Source organism: Peromyscus leucopus, chromosome 23 (assembly GCF_004664715.2).
Source record: "Peromyscus leucopus breed LL Stock chromosome 23, UCI_PerLeu_2.1, whole genome shotgun sequence".
NCBI classification, from domain to species: domain Eukaryota; kingdom Metazoa; phylum Chordata; class Mammalia; order Rodentia; family Cricetidae; genus Peromyscus; species Peromyscus leucopus.
The window spans coordinates 45619691-45642234 of record NC_051082.1 but is presented as its reverse complement, the minus strand read 5'-3'; the positions used below and the strand labels follow the sequence as shown (position 1 = coordinate 45642234).

The 22544-nt window shown below is 49.8% G+C and overlaps 1 protein-coding gene across 4 annotated transcripts in view; it reads left to right on the top strand.

Moving 5' to 3' along the window:
• Positions 1-279: 279 nt before the first annotated feature.
• Positions 280-22544, top strand: part of Smurf1 (SMAD specific E3 ubiquitin protein ligase 1) — a 95410-nt gene continuing 73145 nt past the window's right edge. For all 4 annotated transcript variants that reach the window (XM_028890339.1, XM_028890338.1, XM_028890337.1 and 1 more), the window contains exon 1: positions 280-642. In XM_028890339.1, coding sequence (XP_028746172.1) covers positions 588-642 — 55 coding nt within the window. In that variant the 5' untranslated portion in view covers positions 280-587. The remainder of the gene's footprint in view (positions 643-22544) is intronic.

Sequence of the window (22544 nt, the reverse complement as noted above, 5' to 3'; positions counted from 1 at the left end):
AAAGTCCGACACTGGAAAAATAATTCGATTCCCCGAGTCGTTGCACAAGCAAATCAGTTCGTTCCGCGCGCGTGTGTGTGTGTGTGGGTGGGTGGGGGGATGTGGGGGGGGGGCGCGGAATGTCTGTTTCAAGGATCCCCACCGGCTGCAGAAGCCTTGCAGCTCCTTAAACCCTCGCGTGCTCGCTCAGGACGAGCACGGCCGGCGTAGCGCCGTGTTCCTCGGGCGCGCGCACGCACGCAAGCGCGGGGCCGCGCAGGGCCGGGCCGGCACGGCAGCGGGCGCGCGCGCAGCTCGGGAGGCGGCGGCGGAAGCAGCGAGGGCGGCGGGCGTCCGGCTGCGAGCGCGGCGGCTCCGTGCTGGGCCGGCCAGGGGCGGCTCCGGGCGGCGGCGCAGCCGAGCGCTCGGTCCTGCGGCTCCAGCCCGCGGCCCCCGTCCCGACGCCTGCGCCGCTCACTCGGCGTCCCGGCTCGGACCCCGGCGCCCAGCCCGTGGCCGTAACCTTGAGGAGGCGGCGGCGGGGCCGGGCCGGGCCGGGCTGGGGGGCGGCGGCACTGGATCCGAGGCCGGCCGGCCGCTGGCGGGAGATGTCGAACCCCGGGACGCGTAGGAACGGCTCCAGCATCAAGATCCGTCTGACAGGTAGGCACGACAGGGCCGCGGCCCTCGCGCCCCCAGGCAGTCCCAGGGACCCCGCGCACCCCACCCCGCCCCCCCTGCACCGGCCGTTGTCCCGGGACCGCCGCACCCCCCACGGCGTGCGCCCCTCGCTCGCTCTGCCGGCCCCGCCCCCCGGCTGCTCTGCAGGCGCCGCCCCCGCCGCCCAGTCCCCTCCCTCTGCATCAGGCCCCGCCCCTGCTGCGGCAGCCCCGCCCTCTCTGCATCCAGCCCCGCCCCCCGATTCCTCTGACCCTCCCCCTTCCCTAGCCAGGCTCAGCCCTCGACCGTTCTGCGGGCTCCCACCCCCTCCCCCGCACAGGCTCCACCCCTTTACTTTGTAGCCTTGGCGCCCCGCCCTCTGGCTCCTCCCTCTGCATTTTTCCCCGCCCCCTCCGGCTTGCTCTGCAGGCCCAGGAAGCCGGGCTTTGGCTTTTTCTGCTGTTCATCTTGCTGTCAGGGTCCACTCACACCCCCCCCCCACCTCCCTGATCCTCTAGGTCCCGCCTCTGGCTCCTCCCTCTTCATCAGGCCCCTCCCCCTCACTCCGCCCAGTCCGTTGCATGTGGGCCCCGCCCCCTGCTGCCTGCCTCTGCCCCTATCCTCACCCCTCTGCATCAGGCCCCGCCCCCTAGGTCCCCTCTCCGGGACCGTCCCCTAGCTCTCCTTTCTGCCCTACACCTATCCTCGTGCACAGAGGTCCCGCCCCTCGGGTCCCCCACCCGAGACCCCGCCCCCGGCACCCTCTGCCCCCCACCTGCCCCCCTCCCTGCCCTTCTCCAGGCCTTGTGCCTACCTCCCTCAGCCCCACACCTACATTCAACTCCATGTAGGTCCCGCCCCCTCGCTGCACCTCCTTTTGCTCTTTCCACCCTCACCTCACATTTTCATCATCCATCTTTTCCCTCACCGTCCTCCTACCTGCCGCCCAGTTCCTCACTACCCTCCCACCTGTCTGCTCTTTTCCCCTGTAGCTTCTCATTACTTCGCCTCCTTTCTTCCCTCCCCACTCTCTGCCCTGACTTGTCGTTTGCCTTCTCACTTCTCCCTCCTCGTACCCTCAGAATCACGCCCTTCTGGCCGGCTTCACCCCCTCCCCATCTCCATCCTCTTTCTCGCTTCCTTCTCCCCTCTTGGCCCGCCCCCTCCGCTGCCCCAAGCCCCGCCCCTCATCTCTGCCTGATCCCACCCTCGCTTATCTTTCAGTCCCGCCCCCTCGCTTCTGTCTTACAGCCTCCACCCTTCAGTCGCAAATTCCTCAAGCCTATCTGGGACCAAACGTCTGTCTCCCAGCCTTGTTCTCACTTCCCCCACCTCTTCAGTGGTCCAGACCTCTCTAGTCTAGTCCACTTCCGTTCTCCCTGAGGCCTGGCCACTTAGTACTCCAGAGTCCGAGTCTTCGGTTCCTACCTCCTCTGCAATGCCTTCACCACCATCCCCCTCAATGCCACATCCTTGAGTCCGTGTTGTGGCGCGATCCACCCCTCCACCCCGCTGCCCCTCACCCCCCACCCCGCTCCAGCTGTGCCTCCTTGTGCACTCTGAGTCTTCAGAGGAATTTGGGGTTCCCAGGTGCACCTTCAAGGGTGAGCACAAAGCTTGCTGTGGGTCTGACAGCAACAGGATAGTTGTATACTGGGAGAGGGGAGCTCGCCGTCGTAGCTGACCCTGGTCCAGAGTCTGGACCACTGACTGCCCTTGGCCTCCTCGTCCCTTCTCCCTCTCCTTTCCCCGAAGACAGTACCAGTTTGAATCCATCCCTGAGGCTGGATGGCAGGGCTGCCATAGGGCCTGCTTTGGGGCTTTCCAGCTCAGAAGAGGAAATACAGCGTTAAGTCTGCAGCCTTACAGGGATTTCCCTGGATTTTTCTGTTCTCAGGCAGTGTGGTCGGACTGAGCCTTTGGGTAAGGTCTGTGTCCTCCCCCAACGGTGGAAATTCTTGGAAAGTTTGTAGCTGTTGAGTGTTCTGCTTAAGAAAAGATTGATAATTTTCTCTGGAGATGTCAGGTCAGATAATGTTTTGAAGTAGGACCCAGACCCTGGGTCTTGTTGGACATCGTTGCCCCTGAACAAGCAGCAGGTGACTGGAGGGCACTCTCACTCGGTGGATGCCGTCTACATCCCTGTGTTGGCCGTTACTTTTAGAAAGTTGTCTTTGCCAGTCATCCTTGTGAACGTTTGCTCACTGGCACTGGGCACGAGTTTATGATAATCCACGCTGGTTTTGGTCTTCTGTTAAAGTGACTGGCTTGGGGAGTTTTAGTAGAAATGAGATCAGTGGCTTAGAAATCCTAATGACCATGGTTGTGTCAGGTGTCTGTTAACAGTTCCTAGACAGCTGGTAAAGGGAGGCTTCCTGGACTGATCTTAGCATTGAAGACTTGGGAAGCTTCCGAGTTCTTAGGTGGCCTTTGATGGGGATGGACCAGGGGGTGGGTATTATTAATTAATGGTCTGAGAGCAGTGGTGTGTGCTCCTGGGATGGAGGGTTGGTGGCAATGTGGGATGACAATTGTGTGAAAAGCTCAGATCCAGCCATTTATTGATGATGAGGTAGGCTTTGCCTTCATCTCTCTGCTGTCACAGGAAATGAGAATGGTTGGGTAGCAATCTCTCTAAAGTTAAATCCTGTGACGGAGTTTCAGCATTTACTTAGTATTTGTATTGGGGGGAAAATGACTTTTTAAAATGAGAGCTATTGGGACTGGGGAGACGGCTCAGTCAGGAAAGGGCTTGCCCAACAAGCATGGGGACTTGAGCTGGATCCCCAGCACCCACTTAGAAATCGAATGTGGCGCGTATGGTAGCTGGAGCCTCACCAGGTCCTGGTGAGACACCCTGTCCAAAAAAACAAGTCGGAGGCTCCTGAGGAATGGCACCCGAGGTTGACCTCTGGCCTACATGCACACGTGTGTGGGTGTACCTGCACACACCCAAGCCCGAACACATAGAATAAAAAGGAGGGATGTTGTCACCTTGCAGTGAACACCACACAGCATCGAACAGTGCAGACACTGGAGTGGCTAACGAGCCTTGAGAACTTTGGGGTCTGCAGTTGGCTTTGGGGAACAGAGCCTGTCAGATTAGGGCACTTGAATCAGTCAGACTAGCAGTTCATGACGTGCAGCCAATTAATTACCGTTCAGGGTCTCCATTCCCTCTTTTTGATGAGACTTCAGCCCTGTTTATTATAGACATCTTTGATCTCCTACACGATCCATCAGTGAGGTTACCCACGTACTTCACATGGCTCTTGGCCTGTGTGCAGGCTTTCTGTTCTTAGCCCTGAGACGCAGAGGTTTGTGTTGAAGGGTAGCACTTCTGTTTGATGTGTGTCAAGACTTAATTTGGTGCATTGATCACATTTGTGCTTTCTTTTTCTTCCCCTGGGACCCCCCCCCCTTAAATTGTTGGGTAATACATCAGAATGCTTTGGAAAGCTGCTCTTTAAAGTAGAAAAGAATTTCAAGTTTCTGTGTTAAAGTTAATATAATTTTAGTGAGTATCTTTGTGTTATTTAGTAGGAACTGTTTCATAAGGTTTAGGGGCATCAATATGTGCAAAATCTAGTAGTCTTATTAGTGAGCACTATCTTGTAGACATCTTAGAGTTCTCTAGAGAGTGCAACCTTTTTGGAAATTTGGATTTCTAAATCAGTGGGAGTTGTAAGACTTGTGTTCCCGTGAGGTCCACAAAGAACCCTAGTACTTGCTCAGGACACTTGGGTCCGCACATGAATCCTAAGTGCTTGCTTAGGACACTTGGGTCCGCACATGAACCCCGGTACTTCAGACAAATGGAGACTGGACTCCGAGGTTTCATGCTGCTCTTTAAAGACTGTGCTTTGTCTCAGCTTTTTTGTGCCTGTTTTTATCCCTTTAAAACTGTTCTTCCTTTTTAGATTTAGTAATTTCATGTGTTCGAGGGTTTTGCTTGCATGTGTGGATGTGCACGATAGCGTGCCTGGAGCCCTGGAAGGTCAGAAGTGGGTATCGAATCCTCTGGGCCTGGAGTTAACAGTTGTCAGCCGCTGTGGGGGTGGTGGGAATTGAACTTGGAGCCTCTGCCCTTAACCATTGAACTACTACCTTTCCAATCCAGCTTTTATGCCCTGAACTCACCTGGACCTCCTTGTATTTTCTTGCCTTTTAGAGCCAGGACTGTGTCCCATGAAGAGAAATTATAACTGCAATTAGAGGGAGGAAATTGGTCTGGCTTGCTGTGTCTGGACACGTGAGACCATTTTTCACGTTGACGTAGGTGTGCGGCAAGGCCCCGCCAGCGTCTCTCCATTCGAATGGTGCAAGTTGGAGTGAAGTAGCTGTAGTCACAGTCGCTAGTGCTTACGGTTTGGCGGCCTGATTGATACGGTGGATCTTAAAAAGACGAAGGGAGCCGTCAGGAGTGCTATCTGTCAGTTTGCTCCAGCAGAGAGAGAGTCTAAGACCAGGAGTAACATGGTAAAATTATTTTGACCACTGTAAAATGATGAGTGATGTCTGCTAGCTTGAGAGACCATGTGATAGCTTATAGCCGCCATCTCCTCACTTCAAGTACACTTGCCTTAGGGTCCTCCTCAACTTCGGAAGGTAAACTTTAGGTACAGGAAAAGTTGTGTACACAGGATATACTTTCATATACTTTATTCCTATCTGTATTTTCCTTCTTCCTTCCTTCCTTTTTGTTTTTTTGTTTTGTTTTGTTTTTTTTTTTTTTTTTTTTTTTTTTTTTTGTTTTTTGAGACAGGGTTTCTCTGTGTTGCAGCCCTGTCTGTCCTGGATTTCACTCTGTAGACCAGGCTGGCCTCAAACCCACAGGGATATGCCTGCCTCTGCCTCCCGAGTGCTGGGATTCAAGGTGTGAGCCACCACTGCCTGGCTCCTATCTGTATTTTTAAGTAATTGTGAATTCACATCAAAATAGATTTTTTGCCCTTAGGTGGGTGAGTTCATGTGTGTGTGTGCATATGTATGTGTGGAGGTCAGAGGTCAATGTCTGATATTTCCTTCAGTCAGTCTCCACTTTATTTTTTGAGACTGGGTCTCTCACTGAACCTGGAGCTTCTGATTCCTCTGGACTTACTGGCCAGCCAAGGATGTCTCTGTTCCCCGATCCCCTCCTGGGGCCCAACACTGGGATAGCGGGGGCCCTAAGATAGAATTTTTAAATTAGTGTGTGGGTGTGTGCGTGCGTTCATGTGTGCGTGTGCGCACTCGCGTGCGTGCGTGTGTATGTGTGTGTGTGTGTGTGTGTGTTGGGGAAGAGGAGTCAGACAGACAGACAGACAGACATATCAGTGCTCCCTGTTTTGCAGCCATCATTGGCATTTTCCTTCTCTTGCGTGATTTTCACCGTCTGAGCTCAGTGAAGCCACAGAAGCTGTTACTTGTCAGTCTTTTTCAAGGACTGAAGAGGAAAGGGACACTATGACCACTGTACTGTTCCAGCATTAGCACAAGGGTCAGTTAACTAGGCTGACTTGTGCAACGCACTTGGGACACTGGTTAAAAATTAAAATGGCCATATTATGGCTCAGCCTACACCCCAGCAAAATAAATCTGTCCTCACAATGCTCTCGGTTTTCTGGCTGAGAAAACCTAGCTTTCAGGATTCTTTCATGGGTCAAATTCTTCGTAATTTCAAAACAATGTTGAAAGTTAAATTCTTTGAAACAAATGTAGAATTTAAAAAAAATCTGTTTTCTCCACGAAGCCGTTTACACACTGGCTGGTTAGAGGTTTTGTGGGTGAACTTTATTTAGAGAAGGCCACAGTGTGCACTTGCTTGTAGCCCAGCGCGCTCTTTCCCTTACTGGAGTCCCTAAGGTCACTCTAGTCAAAGGGGAGCCTGAAGGAAGCACCCCAAAAGACAAACAGCACAGCCCCTTAGATCGGGTGTCTTGTTTCTCAAATGTTAGAATTACTGTTGCGTCTCCAGACCAGACCTAATTCATTTAGATATTTAAACAAAGTGAAATATTTCTACGTTTCCTGGTTAACAGCGGTGGGGTGGGTGGGGACCCTTTATTGTTTTAAAATAAGGCTTAAGTGTGGACTATTGGGGCTACAGCCCATCTGCAGTTCCAGCTGCAGGCACCCCCATTGCTGCTGAAAGGAATTCTAATTGGCTGAGGAATGTCCGCATCAAGTGTCACCAAGCAGGAACCCAGGCTGCTGACTGGAGTAGTTCAGATGTCTTAAGCTCCCGTTCTTGGATTTTGTCTTTAGAAGCGAATAGAACCCAGGGCCACTTTGGTCAGAGCTGGCAGCCCGTGCTCTCTGCAGACAGTCTCTGGAGGCACTGGTACCTCTGGTGCTGTCGTCTCTGGCTCCAGTTTCAGTCCCTTTTCCCAGAAGTACCTAGGTGCAGAAGGGAGGCCTGTAGAATCAGCATCTTCTCAGGACCGCGTTCTCATATCTGGAACGGAGATGTCTCCCCTTTCACACCACTCAAAGCCTGGCCATAGTGGGTTAAATATTTCAGTGAATAGTTATGATTTATTTATGTTATTAAAGTAGTGTGATGTAAACACTGGGCGTAGGTGGCTGTTATATCATCACTCCCTCTCCCTTTCTTTCCTCCCTCTCTTCTGTCTCACGGAGGCCAGTATGGTAGAGCAATATCCTCCAAGCACATCAGAGCAGCCAGAGACCCACCAGGCCTGGCCTGGTGACCTTCTCTCACTAGAGGGGTGTGGGGAGGGTCACTGGAACTTCACCCGATCTCAACCATTCCCTCCTGCACTTGTGGCTTGCACAGGTAATTTTGTCCTTATTGCCTGTGGCTTTGTCTGGGGAGGGGCTAGAGTGTGTAGTGTGTAGAGGGCGAATGGAAGGCGGGAGGGAGCTTTGTGCCTTGTCCATTCTGGGGTGAGACCGGGTGGTGGCTGCTTTGGGTCACCTATGCTCCAGTCAGTAACCCCTCACCCATGCTCTGTAAGTCCAATAAATTCATTGATTCCCCACTTCGGACTTTGGTGGAATCGAACTTTGCTTTGTCGTAGGTTCTCTCAGGAGTGGGGGATAGATGTTCGTTTTGTCTCTGCAGGGAAAGAGTTCCATAACTGACACCAAACTCATTGTGCAGCTGAGAATAGCTTTAAACTCGCAATGTTTCTCCCTTCATTTCCTGAATGCCTTGACTGCAGGCGAGTGCTGCCATTGTGATCTACGCAGAGCTGGACATCAAACCCAGGGCTTCGGGAATGCTAGGCAGGCCCGCTACCAGATGAGCTATGTTCCTGGCTCTCTTTCACTTCTTTCTGTGGTCCTGGAGGTTGGACCCAGGCCCTTGGCCACTCTAGGCAGGTGCTGTGCACCACCAAGCAGCATCGTTAGCTGGCTGTTATTTCTTACACCTACTTAACCAGATAGAGCAGAGCAGTTCTCAACTTTCCTAATGCTGTGGCCCTTTAATACAGCTCCTCATGTTGTGGTGACCCCCAACCATAAAATTATTTTCATTGCTACTTCATAACTGTAAATTTACTACTGTTATGAACCCTAATGTAAATATCTGTGTTTCTTGATGGTTTTAGGTGAAACCCAGTGAAAAGGTCCGTTGACCTCAAAGGGGTTGTGACCCATAGGTTGAGAACCACTGAAGTAGATGCTAATGGTAATGCTGTACTTTGAGACTGAAGACAGCTATGGAAGTGATTGGTAAACATGGAAAATAATTCTCAGAAACAAGCACTTGAATTGTTTCCCGAGTATTGAGAAAATTTGCTGGCACAGTAGTGCTAATGAGTCCAAATGAGTGTGTGTATGTGTGTGTGCTTGCGCACGCACGCGATGCATGCCCGGGGAGGACATGTGTTCTGTCACTGTCCACCTTACTCTCTTGAGACAAGGTCTCCTCATTGGGCCAGGAGCTTGGCTGGTGGCTTGCAAATACCGTTGGTCCTCCTGTCCCCTCCCTCCACAGCCCTGCGGTTACAGGCGCTTGTGTGGCCATGCCTAGCTGCTTATGTGTGGCCTGGGTTCTCATGCTTGCACATCAAGTTCTCTTATTCACTGAGCCATTGCCCCAGCCCCTAGCATCATGTTTAGTAGTGAAGTCTTGGACACGTGACCAGGAATACTAATTCAGTGGTGGAGATGGGTGTGATTGAGTGCGGCGTTGTGTTTGGAGACAGGGTTTTCTGTAGCGAGGATGACTTTGAACTCTTGGTCATCCTGCCTCCACCTCTACCTCCTGCTGCTGGGATTTTATAAGCATGATGGCTTTATGTTTTATAAAAATCCAAAAGAGCATCTAAAAATCAGTAGTAAGCAGCGAAGAATGTTAGTGCTGGGTGGACAGTTTCTCTATGGTATAAAGCGTGGTTTTCTCAGTGTGTGAAGTGCTTTCAGAAGTCAGTCTGGAAAGGGGCAAGAACGGGGTGGTGGGGAACATGGATGGACAGACCACAGGAAAGAGAAGGGAGGTGGATTTCCGACCCATGACAAGATACTCTGCTTTATAGTTCTCAAGCCTGTTTTCTAACTTTGTCTTCCATTTCCTTCTTCCTCATCTTCCTCCTCTATCCTCTTCCCCTCCTTTCTCTTCTTTCCTCCTCCACAGCCTTCCCCTTCTTTTTCTTCTTTGAGACAGGGTCTCACTGTGTAGCCCAGGCTGGCCTGGAACTCACTATGTAGACCAGGCTGGCCTCAAACTCATGGAGCTCTCCCAGCCTCTGCCTCCCTAGTGCTGGGATTAAAGGTGTGCGCCACCGTGCCAGGCCCAAAAGTATTTTAAAGACTACAGTAGCATCCCAGCATATGCCCATATTGTGGGATGTTTCGTCGCCAAGGAGTATAGAACAGGGGGCTTGGAGCACTGGTCTTTTGCTTGGGAGAAGATTCTCATTTTGAATGTTTATTCTGATGCTGAGGCATCCTCCCTCTGGTCTGGCTTGCTAACGTACCTCTCAGTTGTTCGCTCCAGACTCAGCCCCAGCTTGTGTAGCTCCTGAGCAGTTTGAGGACCTTAATTCCGAATTCTTCTCTTGGTTTGCACCATTCATTTATTCAGGGACATCTCTGACTTACGTTTGTGAAATACTCTGCATTCCCACCTGAGGTGAAAGGTGTGACATGCTAAATGGCATTTATAAATTAGTGCATGGTGGCACTGAACTTGAGTTTGTTTGTTTCACGTTTATTTAATGTGTGTGAGGAGATACACATGTGGAGGAGGTCAGAGAACAACTTTGGGAGTCAGTTCCGCTCCTTCCACATGTGGGGCCTGGGCTTTGAACTTAGAGTCTTAGGCTTGACAGCAGGTGTCTTTATCTATCATTGCACTGTCTTGCTGGCCAGGAAGTTTTGTTTATTTGAATTTTTGAAGTGCCTAAGGATATTTTAATATCTGACTCCATAAGAGCAGAGAAAGTGGCAGAGCATCTGAACTTGTTTTTACTTCTTAGATCTTAGGGATAAAATCCAAAGTGGCACTCAGTTGTACATCTGTATCTGTTACGGCCCATTACAGATTGCAGGTCACTTGCTGGTGCTACTCCAGCCTCAGGTCTGTGCAGCACTTCCAGTGTCTCGTAGTTTCCAGAGAGCTGTAGACAGCCCACACTGGAGCAGGAATGAGGCCTGCCTTACTGAGAGCTCTTTTCTGTGTGCACTTTTATTTCTAGGGTAAAAAATAGCATGTGATTTATTTTATTCTCTGGAAACGCAGTGTACCCCAGAGAAAAAGGATGTTTTCCCATCCTAAGTGAAGAGCTGCCTCCTGGAAGGTGCAGACATGGGGGACATGCTCACCTGCAGCATGCTGCTCTGCTCAGAGTAAGCAGTGGTCACGTCTAGAAAAAGGACCACATTTAATTAGGACTCATCAGTGTAACTCTTCTTGGCTCCCAGAGAAGATAACTTGCATTTAGAAATGTATTGCATTTATTCATATTTGTGTGTTTATGTGTGCATGTGCACACAGGCATGTGTGTGGAGGCCCGAGGGCAGCTTGGGGGTGTCAGTTCTGGATTCCCACCGTGTGTGTTCTGGAGATTGAGCTCACACTGTCAGGTTGGGTGGCTGAGCTGTCTTGCCAGCCCCGTACTTAGAAATTGAAACAGTCTTTGTTTTGGTTAAAAGGCTTTTTTTCCCTCCCTGTAGTTACACAAGATTAGAAATTTGATGTTGAAGTTATTCTGTTTGTTTGTTTGGTTGGTTGGTTGGTTTTAGACAAAGTTTAACTATGTAGCCTAGGCTGGCCTTGAACTTAAAATCCTCTTTTGGAGTGCTTAGAGTACAGGTGTGTGCAATCACATGTGACTCCTGCTAGATGTCTTAAGCTAAACATGTTTTGAAGGGTATTTATTTATTTGTCTGTTTATTTATTTTGTGTTAAGTTTCCAACCTAGAGTCTTATATATACTAGACAAACATTCTACCCTCAGCCTCTCACTGGGGGATTCTAGGCAGGGGCTCTACCACTGAGCCACACTCCAGCCCCTCACTGGGGGATTCTAGGCAGGGGCTCCACCACTGAGCCACACCCCAGCCCCTCACTGGGGGATTCTAGGCAGGGGCTCCACCACTGAGCCACACCCCAGCCCCTCACTGGGGGATTCCAGGCAGGGGCTCCACCACTGAGCCACACCCCAGCCTCTCACTGGGGGATTCCAGGCAGGGGCTCTGCCACTGAGCCACACCCCCAGCTCCTCACTGGGGGATTCTAGGCAGGTGCTCTACCACTAAACCATACCCCAGCCCCTCACTGGGGGATTCTAGACAGGGGCTCTAACACTGAGCCACACGCCAGCCCCTCACTGGGGGATTCTAGGCAGGGGCTCTACCACTGAGCCACATCCCAGCCCCTCACTGGGAGATTCTAGGCAGGTGCTCTACCACTGAGCCACACCCCAACCCCTCACTGGGGGATTCTAGGCAGGTGCTCTACCACTGAGTCACACCCCAGCCCCTCACTGGGGGATTCTAGGCAGGGGCTCTACCACTGAGCCACACCCCAGCCCCTCAATGGGGGATTCTAGGCAGGGGCTCTACCACTGAGCCACACCCCAGCCCCTCAATGGGGGATTCTAGACAGGTGCTCTACCACTGAGCCACACCCCAGCCCCTCACTGGGGGATTCTGGGCAGGTGTTCTACCCCTGAGCCACACCCCAGCCCCTCACTGGGGGATTCTAGGCAGGTGCTCTACCACTGAGCCACACCCCAGTCCCTCACTGGGGGATTCTAGGCGAGCACTCTGCTGTCAAGCTATATTTCCAGCCCTCGAAGAGCCTTCTTGATTCCCTTTTGTTCACTTTTTTTTTTTTTTTTTTTTTTTGCTTCTCTGGACTTCTCCTGTCCTTGCACCCCACCAGAGTTGAAGTTTGATCATCTCTTGCCTGCACACCCACATCTCTCCCTGTTTTATTTAGATTCTGTCACCAAAACCATCAGCTACCATGTAACTTACCCTTACTGCTGGTTAGAGCTGGTCTGGCAGTATGTGTCTGTAATCCCAGTACATGGGAAACAGAGGCAGGAGGACCACCAGTTTCAGACTAGTTGAGCCACATAATAAGACATTTTAAAACAAAACAAAGCCCAGAAAAAAAAAAAAAAGGTTCTAAACATTCTTGTTCCTGCTGGTTTAAAGTAGAGCTGGATGGAGACTGGCTGTTAGCCTTGCCCATTTTGGCTAGTTCGGCCTCTGCCTTGTTGCTCTGTCCCCTCCTCAGCAGGTCTGCTGAGGCTGGCCACTGGTCTGTGTCAGTGTGAGGTGGAACTCTCCATAGGCTGACGACTGAGCTGAGTCACACCCAGGGCAGCTGCACAGGACGATGCATCCCACACCGGGAAGGCAGACGGAAGACTTTCATTCGAGCCTTCAGAGTGCCAAGTAGGCGCTGCCTGCAGAGGTCTCCTGAGTTGGGCTCTCGGCTTCTGTGTGTCGAACTGGCCACTTCCTAGAGAACAGAGCAGTTCCCATCTGTTTGTGTGTGAATGTAGGTATTTTGTGTATCTTTTATTTAGTTTGTATGGTGTGCTTCCATGTGTCTATGTGCATATGCATATGTGTGCGTGTTCAGGTCTTCCTCAGTGGTTCTTCACTTTCATGTATGTGACAGAATCCTTTACTGAACCCGGAGCTCACCAGCATCGGCTAGCTAGTTTGCCCTGGGGTCCCCTGGCTCGGTCTTGCAAGCACCGGGATTACAGGCAGCAGTCACTCTTGCCCACCTGTGTAGGTGGGTTCTGTCCTCGTGCTTGTCCTCAGCCAGCTCCCCAGTTGTGTGCTGCAGTCTGAACATGCTGTGCAGCAAGCAAGCATCTAGACCAGCGGTTCTCAAGCACACGCGCTTTGCCTTCCCAGGAGCCCCAGGTGGCGTTGGCACACATTTTGTCTTGGCTCTGTGTATGCTTCTGGTATGTAGTGGGTTGAAAGGCAGGCAGCTGCTGAATGGCCCCCATCGCAGATCCCGTACACGGAATATTCAGTTCAGATTGTGAGCAGCGATGGAGAAACCTGGGGCTGGGTTGAGAAACAGAATGCTGCTTGCACACAGTGTGGAGACTTGTTCCTTTAAATCATTATTTTCAGGCACAGACATAATAGGAAATAACCATTGCAATGAGATCCGCGGTCCAAAAAGTGGCTGGATTGATTGAAAAAGTAGAGGAGCAGGAAGCGAGGGCGCAGGGAGTTGTGCTTGCTGCAGTGGCCCATGCTACGACGCTTCTCCGCTTCTGCTCCCTCACCCCAAGATGGTCACTGAGCAGCCTGGCTCCATATTGACGGGCTCACACTCGGCCTTCTCACCACTGGCTTCCTCAGTTCAGCATCGTGTTTGTGAGATTGGTGCACACTGTGTGCTGTGGCTCGTCCGTCCTCTGCTGCTCAGTGTTCCGTGACATCGCTGTATTCGAAGTGAGGCATTTCTTTCCCTGTTGGTAGGTGACCGGGTGCTTTCTAGTTGGCACACCTGTGCCTCGTGTCTTCATGGGCGTCTGAGTTTCTGTTGGGCGGAGAATTGCTAGTAGGGTAGAGTGAGCATATGTCCAGCTGAGACCAAACTTGCCACACATTTCCTCCGAGTGGGCCGCCAGGTGACCCCCACCCCATTACACTGCGAGAGTTCCAGCTGGCCATCCCGGTGTTCTCTGCTCTTGTCAGTGAACCCTTTCGGTAGGTATGACTTGGAATCATCATCTGGTAGTTCCGCTGTGACTTTCAATCCCCCTCCGATCTCAACCTTAAATAGCAGCTTAGAAAGCTGCTGCTTTCAAAGTCCTAATTTTTAAGTATTGACAGTTTCACAGGAGAGTGGAACAGACTGCAGGGAAGTCCTGTGTGCCCTTCCCTCAGCTTCCCTCATTTTATATATATAACAGGGTTTCTCTGGTTGCCTTGGTTGACCAGGCTGGCCTCAACTCACGGAGATCCGCCTGTCTCTGCTTCCCGAGTACTGGGATTAAAGGTGTGCGCCACCCCTGCCGGCTTATTTTTTTCTTTTTGACTTTATTTGTGTTGTGTCTGTGTTGGGTAAACAGCACAGCACACAGGTTGTGAAGAGCAGAGGGAAATTTGTGGGGATGTTTTTCTTCTTCCGCCATGTGGGTTGTCCGGCTCGGTTGCAAGTGCCTTTACCCACTGGGCCATCCTACAGGCCCTCATTGGTTTCAGTTGATCTCCCCCTAACCACTTTCTCTTGAGACAGGATTTCATGTAGTGCTGTCTGGCCTCAAACTTACAGTGTAGCCGGGGGTGACAGGCTTATGCCACTATACCTACTGCAGGAAATGGAACCCAGGGCTTCACACAAGCTGGGCAAGCACCCAGACAGCTTTCTTCCATTTTTTTTTTTTTTTCCAGAGCTGAGGAACAAACCCAGGGCCATGTGCTTGCTAGGCAAGTGCCCTACCACTGAGCTAAACCCCCAACCTCTTCTCTATTTTTAATATATGACTACAGCATCAGGAGATTGATGGTTACCATGGGTACACTCCAACCATGTACTCTGTCACAATGGTACTTGTTTAGATTTCCCCAGTTAGACCTGGTGTGTGTGTGTGTGTGTGTGTGTGTGTGTGTGTGTGTGTGTGTCTAGCAGTCTTACCATGTATACAAATTTGATAAACTCTCATCACAGTTAAGATACAGAACTTCATGGCCCAGCTCCTTCAACTGTCGATCCGTAACCCAGCTTCCTCCTGGCATCGTAGTCACCTGTTTCCTGTGGCATGGCTCAGATCGTGCCATTTCCTTCTGAAAGCTCTCCCATGGCTTCCCACTCAGAATAACATCAAGCCTCTGCAGAGGTCTGAACTGTGGCGGGCTGACTCCAGCTTTGGGGCTTTTACCAGAATTACTCTGGGGGTTGGTGTGGGGGTGGGCTCCAGTGCCAGTGCTCGCCTCTCCACTTCCTGTGGCTTCTCTTTTCCCTCAGAGCTCAGTCTCATGGTCACCACCCCAGGGAGACCCTGCCTGACCTGTGGCTCCCCATTCCCTCCCTCCTTCAGCTGTGACTGCTTGTGGATCTTTTGCTGGTCTGTCCATCTGTCACACGCAGAGCCCTCACGTCAGCTGTGTTTTCTCGCTCTGTCCCCGGAAGTTCCCTGAAGCCTTTCTGCTACCTGTGGCCCCACTGCACATTGCTTGGTGCCCGGTGCATGTGCAGACACTTGCCTGCCTCCTTGTTGACTGGGCCTCATGGCTGTGCTGCCTCAGGCAGGAAGTATCCAGTAAGGCCATTTCTGTGAGTGTGAATGTGCTTGCATGTGTGTGTGTGTGTGTGCGCGCGCGCACACACGTATATGCACATGCACATGCATGTGTGTGTGCTTGCATGTTTGTGTGGAGGCCAGAGAACATCTTGAATGTGGTGGAACCATCCATCATCTTGTATTTTGAATCAGGGTCTCTCAGTCCATCCCTCGCAGCTCCCAGCCTGCCTCTGCAGCAGAAGGGGCCTCTTCCAGCAAAGACACTTCCCTCCTCCTTCTCCTAGGACCTTGCTGACTGCTGTGAGAAGCAGGCACACCTCCAGCGGGGCATTGCCTCCTTTCGCATCCTCCTAAGGGTCCCGTACGATGCCTGCTCACTTTGGTGACTGTATCAGGCCACAGTCTGACTGTTCGTCATTAAATTCTTGGGCAGGGTTAGAGACTTGTCATTGATAATCACATTGCCTCCACTCTTCAGCCCGGGTTTGGTTTGTTCTGTGTTTCATTTACAAGGTACGATTTTTTCTACAATGAGTTTTCAAAAGCAGATACTTACAGGTATAAGCAGCAGAAAACCTAGCTTAATTGGCTCAATAGTAAGATCACTTAATCAAAATGTCTTGAAGTAGTAGCGGTGGTGGCCTGGGAGGGCCCGGCTCCTCTCCATTTCACAGTGCCCATCTCTTCTGCTTGTGCTAGGAGGTGTCGGTTAGGGGCTGGGGTGACGCTCAGTTGGTAGAGTGCTGGCCTGCATGTGCGAACTCCATCCCGAGCACCACATAAACCAGGTGTGGTGGTGCATGCCTGTAATCCCAGTACTCAGGAGGTAGAGGCAGGAGGATCACAAGTTTAAGATTGTTGGCTACTTAAATGGAGTTTGAAATCACCCCATCTCAAAACAAACAAAAGTTTCCTTTCCTTTTAACCCCAAAGTGGAGAAAGGTGGCTATTGGGAGCTGGTTTCTAGCTTTACATCCACAGTCAGCTCTGACTTCTGGGTCCTGGGATCAAATGCTCTTGAAGTAGTTAGTTTCTTAGTGGCATTAGGTGCACTGGGTATAAGGACAGTGAAGCCTTCATTTAGTGCTGGTCTGAAGCAGCATGCTTTTTTAGCAGTGTGAATGAAGTCAAAGACATGTATTTGTAGAAGTGCCAGGAATCTCTGCGGAGGGTTAGGAATGCTCTGTGTGAGTCACGACTGTAGCATGTTTCTGGATTAAGCCAGGTGTGGTGTTGCATGGCTGAGGCAGGACAGCTTTGAGTTCGAGGCCATTGTGGACAACATAGGAGACCCTGTCTGAAAATAACATGTGGGGTGATACTTTATTTGGGACGACCCAGATTTCAGGTACAGACGGCAGAATGCTTCTTTGATACTGTTTCTTTAGAGAGAATGGCATTTCTGAGAAAGAACAGAGCAGTACATGATCATTGTTCTAAGCTGAATTTAGCATGAATAGAATAAGGTAATTTATATTTTATGCAAAATTATAGTTTTTTGAGATAAATTATTATAGCCCCACCTGATAACCTGAGTTCAGTCTCAGGCCTACATGAAGGAGAGAACTGACTTCTGCAGGTTGCCCTCTGACCTCCACATCTGCTGTGGCACATGCACACACAAATGCTAGAATTGTTGGGAATGGTGGCACACGCTTTTAATACCTGCACTCAGGAGGCAGAGGCAGGTGGATCTCTGTGAGTTCAAGGCCACCCTGGTCTGTATAGTGAATTCCAGGACAGTTACATAGTGAGACTGTCTCAAAATACCCTCCCCCCCCCAAAAAAAAGGCTAGAATGAATGTCCAGCCTTCCTTCCTTTTGACAGGGTCTAATTCTACTGATTTGGACTTGAACTTGTAGCAGTTCTGCTACCCAGACTCTCAAGTGCTGAGAGCCAGGATGCCTGGCATGTTCTTGGTGTGTGTGTCTGTGTCTGTGTGTGCATGTGGAGGTCAGAGGGCGACATGCAGAAGTCAGTTCTCTTCTTCCTTGTGGGCCTGACATTGAACTCTGGTGGGCCTGGGAAAACTATCTTGAGTCTTTAGACCAGTGGCTCTCAACCTTTCACAGGGGTTGCCTAAGACAATCTGAAAACACATATTTACTTCACAAATCATAACAGTAGCAAAATTACAGTTATGAAGTAGCAATGAAAATAATTTTATGGGGCTGGAGAGATGGCTCAGCGGTTAAGAGCTCTTCCTAAGGACCTGGGTTCAATTCCCAGCACCCATGTGGCAGTTCACAGCTGTCTGTAACTCCAGCTTTAGAGGACCTGGCACCCATGGCAAAACACCAATGCACATAAAATAAAAATAAATAAAATTTTAAAAAAAGAAAATAATTTTATGGTTGGGGGTCACCACAGCATGAAGAACTGTATTAAAGGGTTGCAGCATTGGAAGGGTTGAGAACCACTGGTTTAGACAGTGGATATCTATCCTTACTGCCTTGGCTATATCTGTTTGTCTGTTCATTCACTCATTCAAGACAGGGCCTCTCCATGTGACTCTGGCTTGGAACTCACAAAGATCCACCTGCCTCTGGGATCAGAGACTTGCACCATCATGCCTGGAAGCCTTGGCTACATTAAAAAACTAAAAACAGAAATGGGAGATGTGTTGGGGGGGGAGAATAGTTAGAAGCAATTGAGAGTATTGGGATGAATGAGACACCCAGGCTGGCTGGCACCGAGACAGTTCTCCATACATGTCAGTTGCTTCTGCTGTCATCTGATTTCAGGGAATCAGATAGGACTGCCTGAGAGTCACACCAGTGCCTTGTGTGCACTAGAAAAGAACCCCCAGTAATTACAATATGCCATTCATTGAAGATTTCAGACACACCAAATTATGAATTGGTGATAGATGGTGTTGTGGTGCCTCTGACTTAAAGTCCTGAAAATTGTTTGCATATCACAAATTAATGCCATCTGTTCTCAGTTTAAATATAACACAGTATGAGGGAACTTTTTTCTCTTTCTTTTTTTTTTTTTTTTTTTATATATCAGGCTTACGTTGGGTTTGGTCTTGTGAGCTATAATATTGGAAATTAACAGGTTGAATTATCTTAGGTTTAGGTGATGGGTTGGATGACACTCCAGATAGGCATGGAGACTTCATTTGCTTTTCAGAACCATGTTTTCAGAAATCAAGCAGGGAACTGTTGATAGACCTGTTTGGAAGCTGAAGGCAGGGGAGGGGTGGTGGTGCCCATCACCTTTTTAATGACTCAGGGCTCTTGGCAGAAAGCCTGCCGAGAAAACACCTTAGCTGCATCCAAACACTTTCAGCTCTGCAAGAACAATGTTGGTATTTGAAAGCATTGTGTTGTCGTGGGTTTTCCACTATGAGTGAAATGTGGACTGTGTCCTGCAGGGGTTGAAGGAACCACAGGCTACCGAGGCAGCCACTTTGTGTGGTAGAGTCGCTATAGGACATGCTTACTGGTCAATGGAGGTGATGTTCAAAGGGTAAAAAGATACCTGATGGCACATGGCCTTGATGACACCATTTTTCTCTCTCTCCCTCCCCCATCTTTCTTTTTGGTTTTTCAAGATAGGGTTTCTCTGTGCAGCCATGGTTCTCCTGCAACTCACTCTGTAGACCAGGCTGGCCTGGATCTCAGACCTGGTCAGAGATCCACCTGCCTCTGCCTCGCAAGTGCTGGGATTATAGGTGTGCACCATCATACTTGACAACAATATCTTTAAAAAAATTCATTTCTTATTGTTAATATCACAGTGAATCATGGAAATTGTTTAGTGGCCTGACCTATTCACTTCCTGCATTATTTGTGGCTTAATCCATTGACTCCAAATTGCTGGATTCTACTTTTAAAGACAACCAGACAACCCACCCAGGAGGCAGATGCTTTTGGGTTACTTTGTCTTGAGTACATTTGGCATGTAAAGTATTTGAATTCTAATAACTTTTCTTTTCTTTCTTCTTTTGTATTTTTTAGACGAAATCTCACTATGTAGCCCAGGCTGGCCTTGAAGTCTTGATCCTTCAGCTTCAGGGTCCTGAGTTCAGGGCTGACAGGAATGTGCCACCATGCTCAGCTCATACTAGAATATTTTTGAGGTGTTGATTATAATTTTATAAAGATGATTCTAGCTGATATGGTGACTTATGCCTAGCACTTAAGGGCAGAGGCAGAGGGATCAAGGTCATCCTCAGCTATATAGCAACTTAAGGCCAGCCTAGGCGATATGAGACTCTGTCCAAAACAAACAGTAATAACAAATCAAACCAGTGTGTTTTCATGTCTTGATGGATCCTGAAACAGAAATGTCCTTCCCCAAATACAACCCAGCAGAGTCTACTCGCCGAATTTTGAATAGAGCTCACCGTAACAGGACGAACAATTAGAGTCTACTTTAGAAAAAGGGTAGGAAACGGCGCCTAACTTGAGATCAAAGGACAATTATCCTCTAGCGGGGAGAGTTAACCAGCTAGTCCTTTCCTGGTCACCTGCTGGGCAGTGCAGCTCAGACTGAAGCCAGTCTAAGATCTCCCAACAGGCTTTTCAGGAAGCAGGATTGTGTCAGTGCTGCCCCATGGGTTCAGCTCCAGCGGGGTGAGTCAAGGATTCAGTGCTTCTTGCACCAGCATAGACTGCACTTTACTCAGAAAAGTCAAGTCCATTAATCAGTACATGCCTCACGACTGGGGTTTGTTTTAGTGAGTGTTTTTAAATAGACAGTGCCTGCCATTGGTAGAAGAGGGTACCAGGGTCTGACATGCCCAGGCTTCAGTCCCCTAGCACTTTGCCTTTTCAGGTTTCCAGACAAAGGAGTGAGTGCATTTTCCTACTTCAGGGTCTCCTGAGTGGCATGTCGTGGTGGACTCTTCATCCGCCTGGGTCCCTTAATGATCTCCGGAGTTGAGGGTGTTTCTTCCTCTCCATCGTTCCCTGGCTAGCCAGTACTGCGCACGGGTAATGCAGTTCAGCCAGGGAAGGAGCCCTTGTTATATTAATTTGTTTCTGTCATCTTGGCCCCTCCCAGTTGACACAGCCTGTTTCCTTTTGACAGCTGTGAAATGCATGATACTTTCAATGACCCCAGTTCAGATGATCTGATAGTTTGAAAAAGAACAAAGAACATCTAGTTGAAGATTAACAATTTTAGGCAACCACTAGATAAAGTCTTTCCCTCAAATGGATATATACCAATGGATACTTTGTAAAAGCAAAACAAAAATTACCTACTTGTTAAAAAATATAAAAGAGAACCGGGCAGTGGTGGTGCACACCTTTAATCCCAGCACTCGGGAGGCAGAGCCAGGCGGATCTCTGTGAATTTAAGGCCAGCTTGTGCTACAGAGTGAGATCCAGGACAGGCGCCAAAACTACGTGTGTGTGTGTGTGGGGGGGGATGACAACAAACAACCAAACAACCCCTCAAATATATACATATATGAAGTAAGTATTATTTTTATGGGGTTCAAGTCTTCATTCTTGGGCATCCTTTTTGTATTAGAATATGTATAGTCAGGTTATTTCTAAGGGAAGAAGATAAACATGGAAGCCATGTCTATTGGCTGTGCTCCTCCCAAGGTAGACCCACAGGATGAAGGATATGGGAAAGAGCTCCTGTGTTCTGCCAGGACCTCATAGGGCAGAGGTGAGAGATACTGACCAGAATGCTGAGAGGCATTAAAAAGTCTGTGGTTGGAAGGGAACAGTTGGTCTGGGCTGTCTGGCTGCTCGGGAGGGGATTCTGAACGGGCAGTGGAAAAGCCTAGATGGGCAGAGGGACTATGCACAAGGGTGTCTGCATGGGCATCAGTGGGGGTGTGGTGGGGTGGGGGGCTGGGAGGGTGTTGCACAGGATTGGAGCAGGGAGGGGACTGGGAGGAAGGGGCTCATTCTTCAGCACCGGGGTGGCTGGGAGGTGGGCCCCAGCATTAGAGGCTAGTAGACCTGGCTGCCATCCAGCTGTGGGGAGTGGAGGGAAGGGTGCACAGAGTCCCAACTCAGGCTGCTGCTGCTGCTGGTGCCACTTGACAAGGAACCTAGTGACAGAATGCTGTCTAAAGAGGGAATAAATTACCCCTCCACAAAGTAGGACTTGTCATGTTCCTGTGCTTCTGCAAAGGCAGGCTGACAGTCTCTCAGGTACTTTGCTGGGATTCCTAAGTTGATGCTAAGTTAAAGCAAAACGACTCACAGATTCTTGTAAAAGATATTTATTAGGGCTGGAGAGATGGCACAGTGGTTAAGAGCACTACTGCTTTTCCAGAGGACTGGAGTTCTGTTCCCAGCACCCAGATTGGATAGTTCACAGTCAGCTGGTAATGCCAGTGCTAGGAGATCTTACGCTCTCTTCTGGCCTCCATAGACACAGCACTCACATGCTCATACCCACATAGACAAATACATAATTAAAAATAAAATATTTTTAAAGATTTATTTTTATTATTTTTAGCTATATACATGTACACACACACACACACACACACACACACACACACACACACACACATATGTGAGTACATGCACATGAGTGCTGGTGCCTATAGAAGTTAGAGGTCCCCCTGAAATTGGAGTTACAGGCAGTTGTGAATCACCTCATGTGGGTGTTGGGAGTCAAGCTCGGGCCCTCTGGGAGAGCAGTATGCACTACAGAGCCATCTCTAGTCCTAAAATAAAATCTTTTGAAATACATTTGTTTAATAACTAGGTGCTAGACTGTCAGGCAAATGGACTGGGTGCTACAATGAAGGCAGAGATGGAGAAGAAACACTATTACCAGTTCTATACTTTGTTACAAAGTTAAGTTTGTTTCTGTTTGGCCCTTGAAAAGACATTGTAGTTAGAGGAGATTGAGGGTCTCTGAGCAATTTTTGTGCCAGTCTTAGAGACCTCTAACTAAATAAAATGCAACCGCCACCGTGGGGCTGGGGAGACGGCAGAGTTGGGGAGGAGCGCGTGCTGTATAAGCATGAGGATCTGGGTTTGATCCCCAGCACCCCTGCAAAAAACATCATCATGAATGCCGGCAACCACAGGAGGATTCCTAGGGCTTGCTGGCTGCCAGCCTAGCTTGGGGTTCAGTGAGTGACTGTCTCAAGAGTAGAGCAGGACACCCAGTGTCCTCCTCTGGAGCCCAGTTAAGGTGCTGGAAGTCCGGTGGCCCTAACTGCAAGGCCTGCCTTGACTGTCCTGCTGATTTACTGTCCCTTGCTTCCTTAAACCCTTCTTACAAGTTCT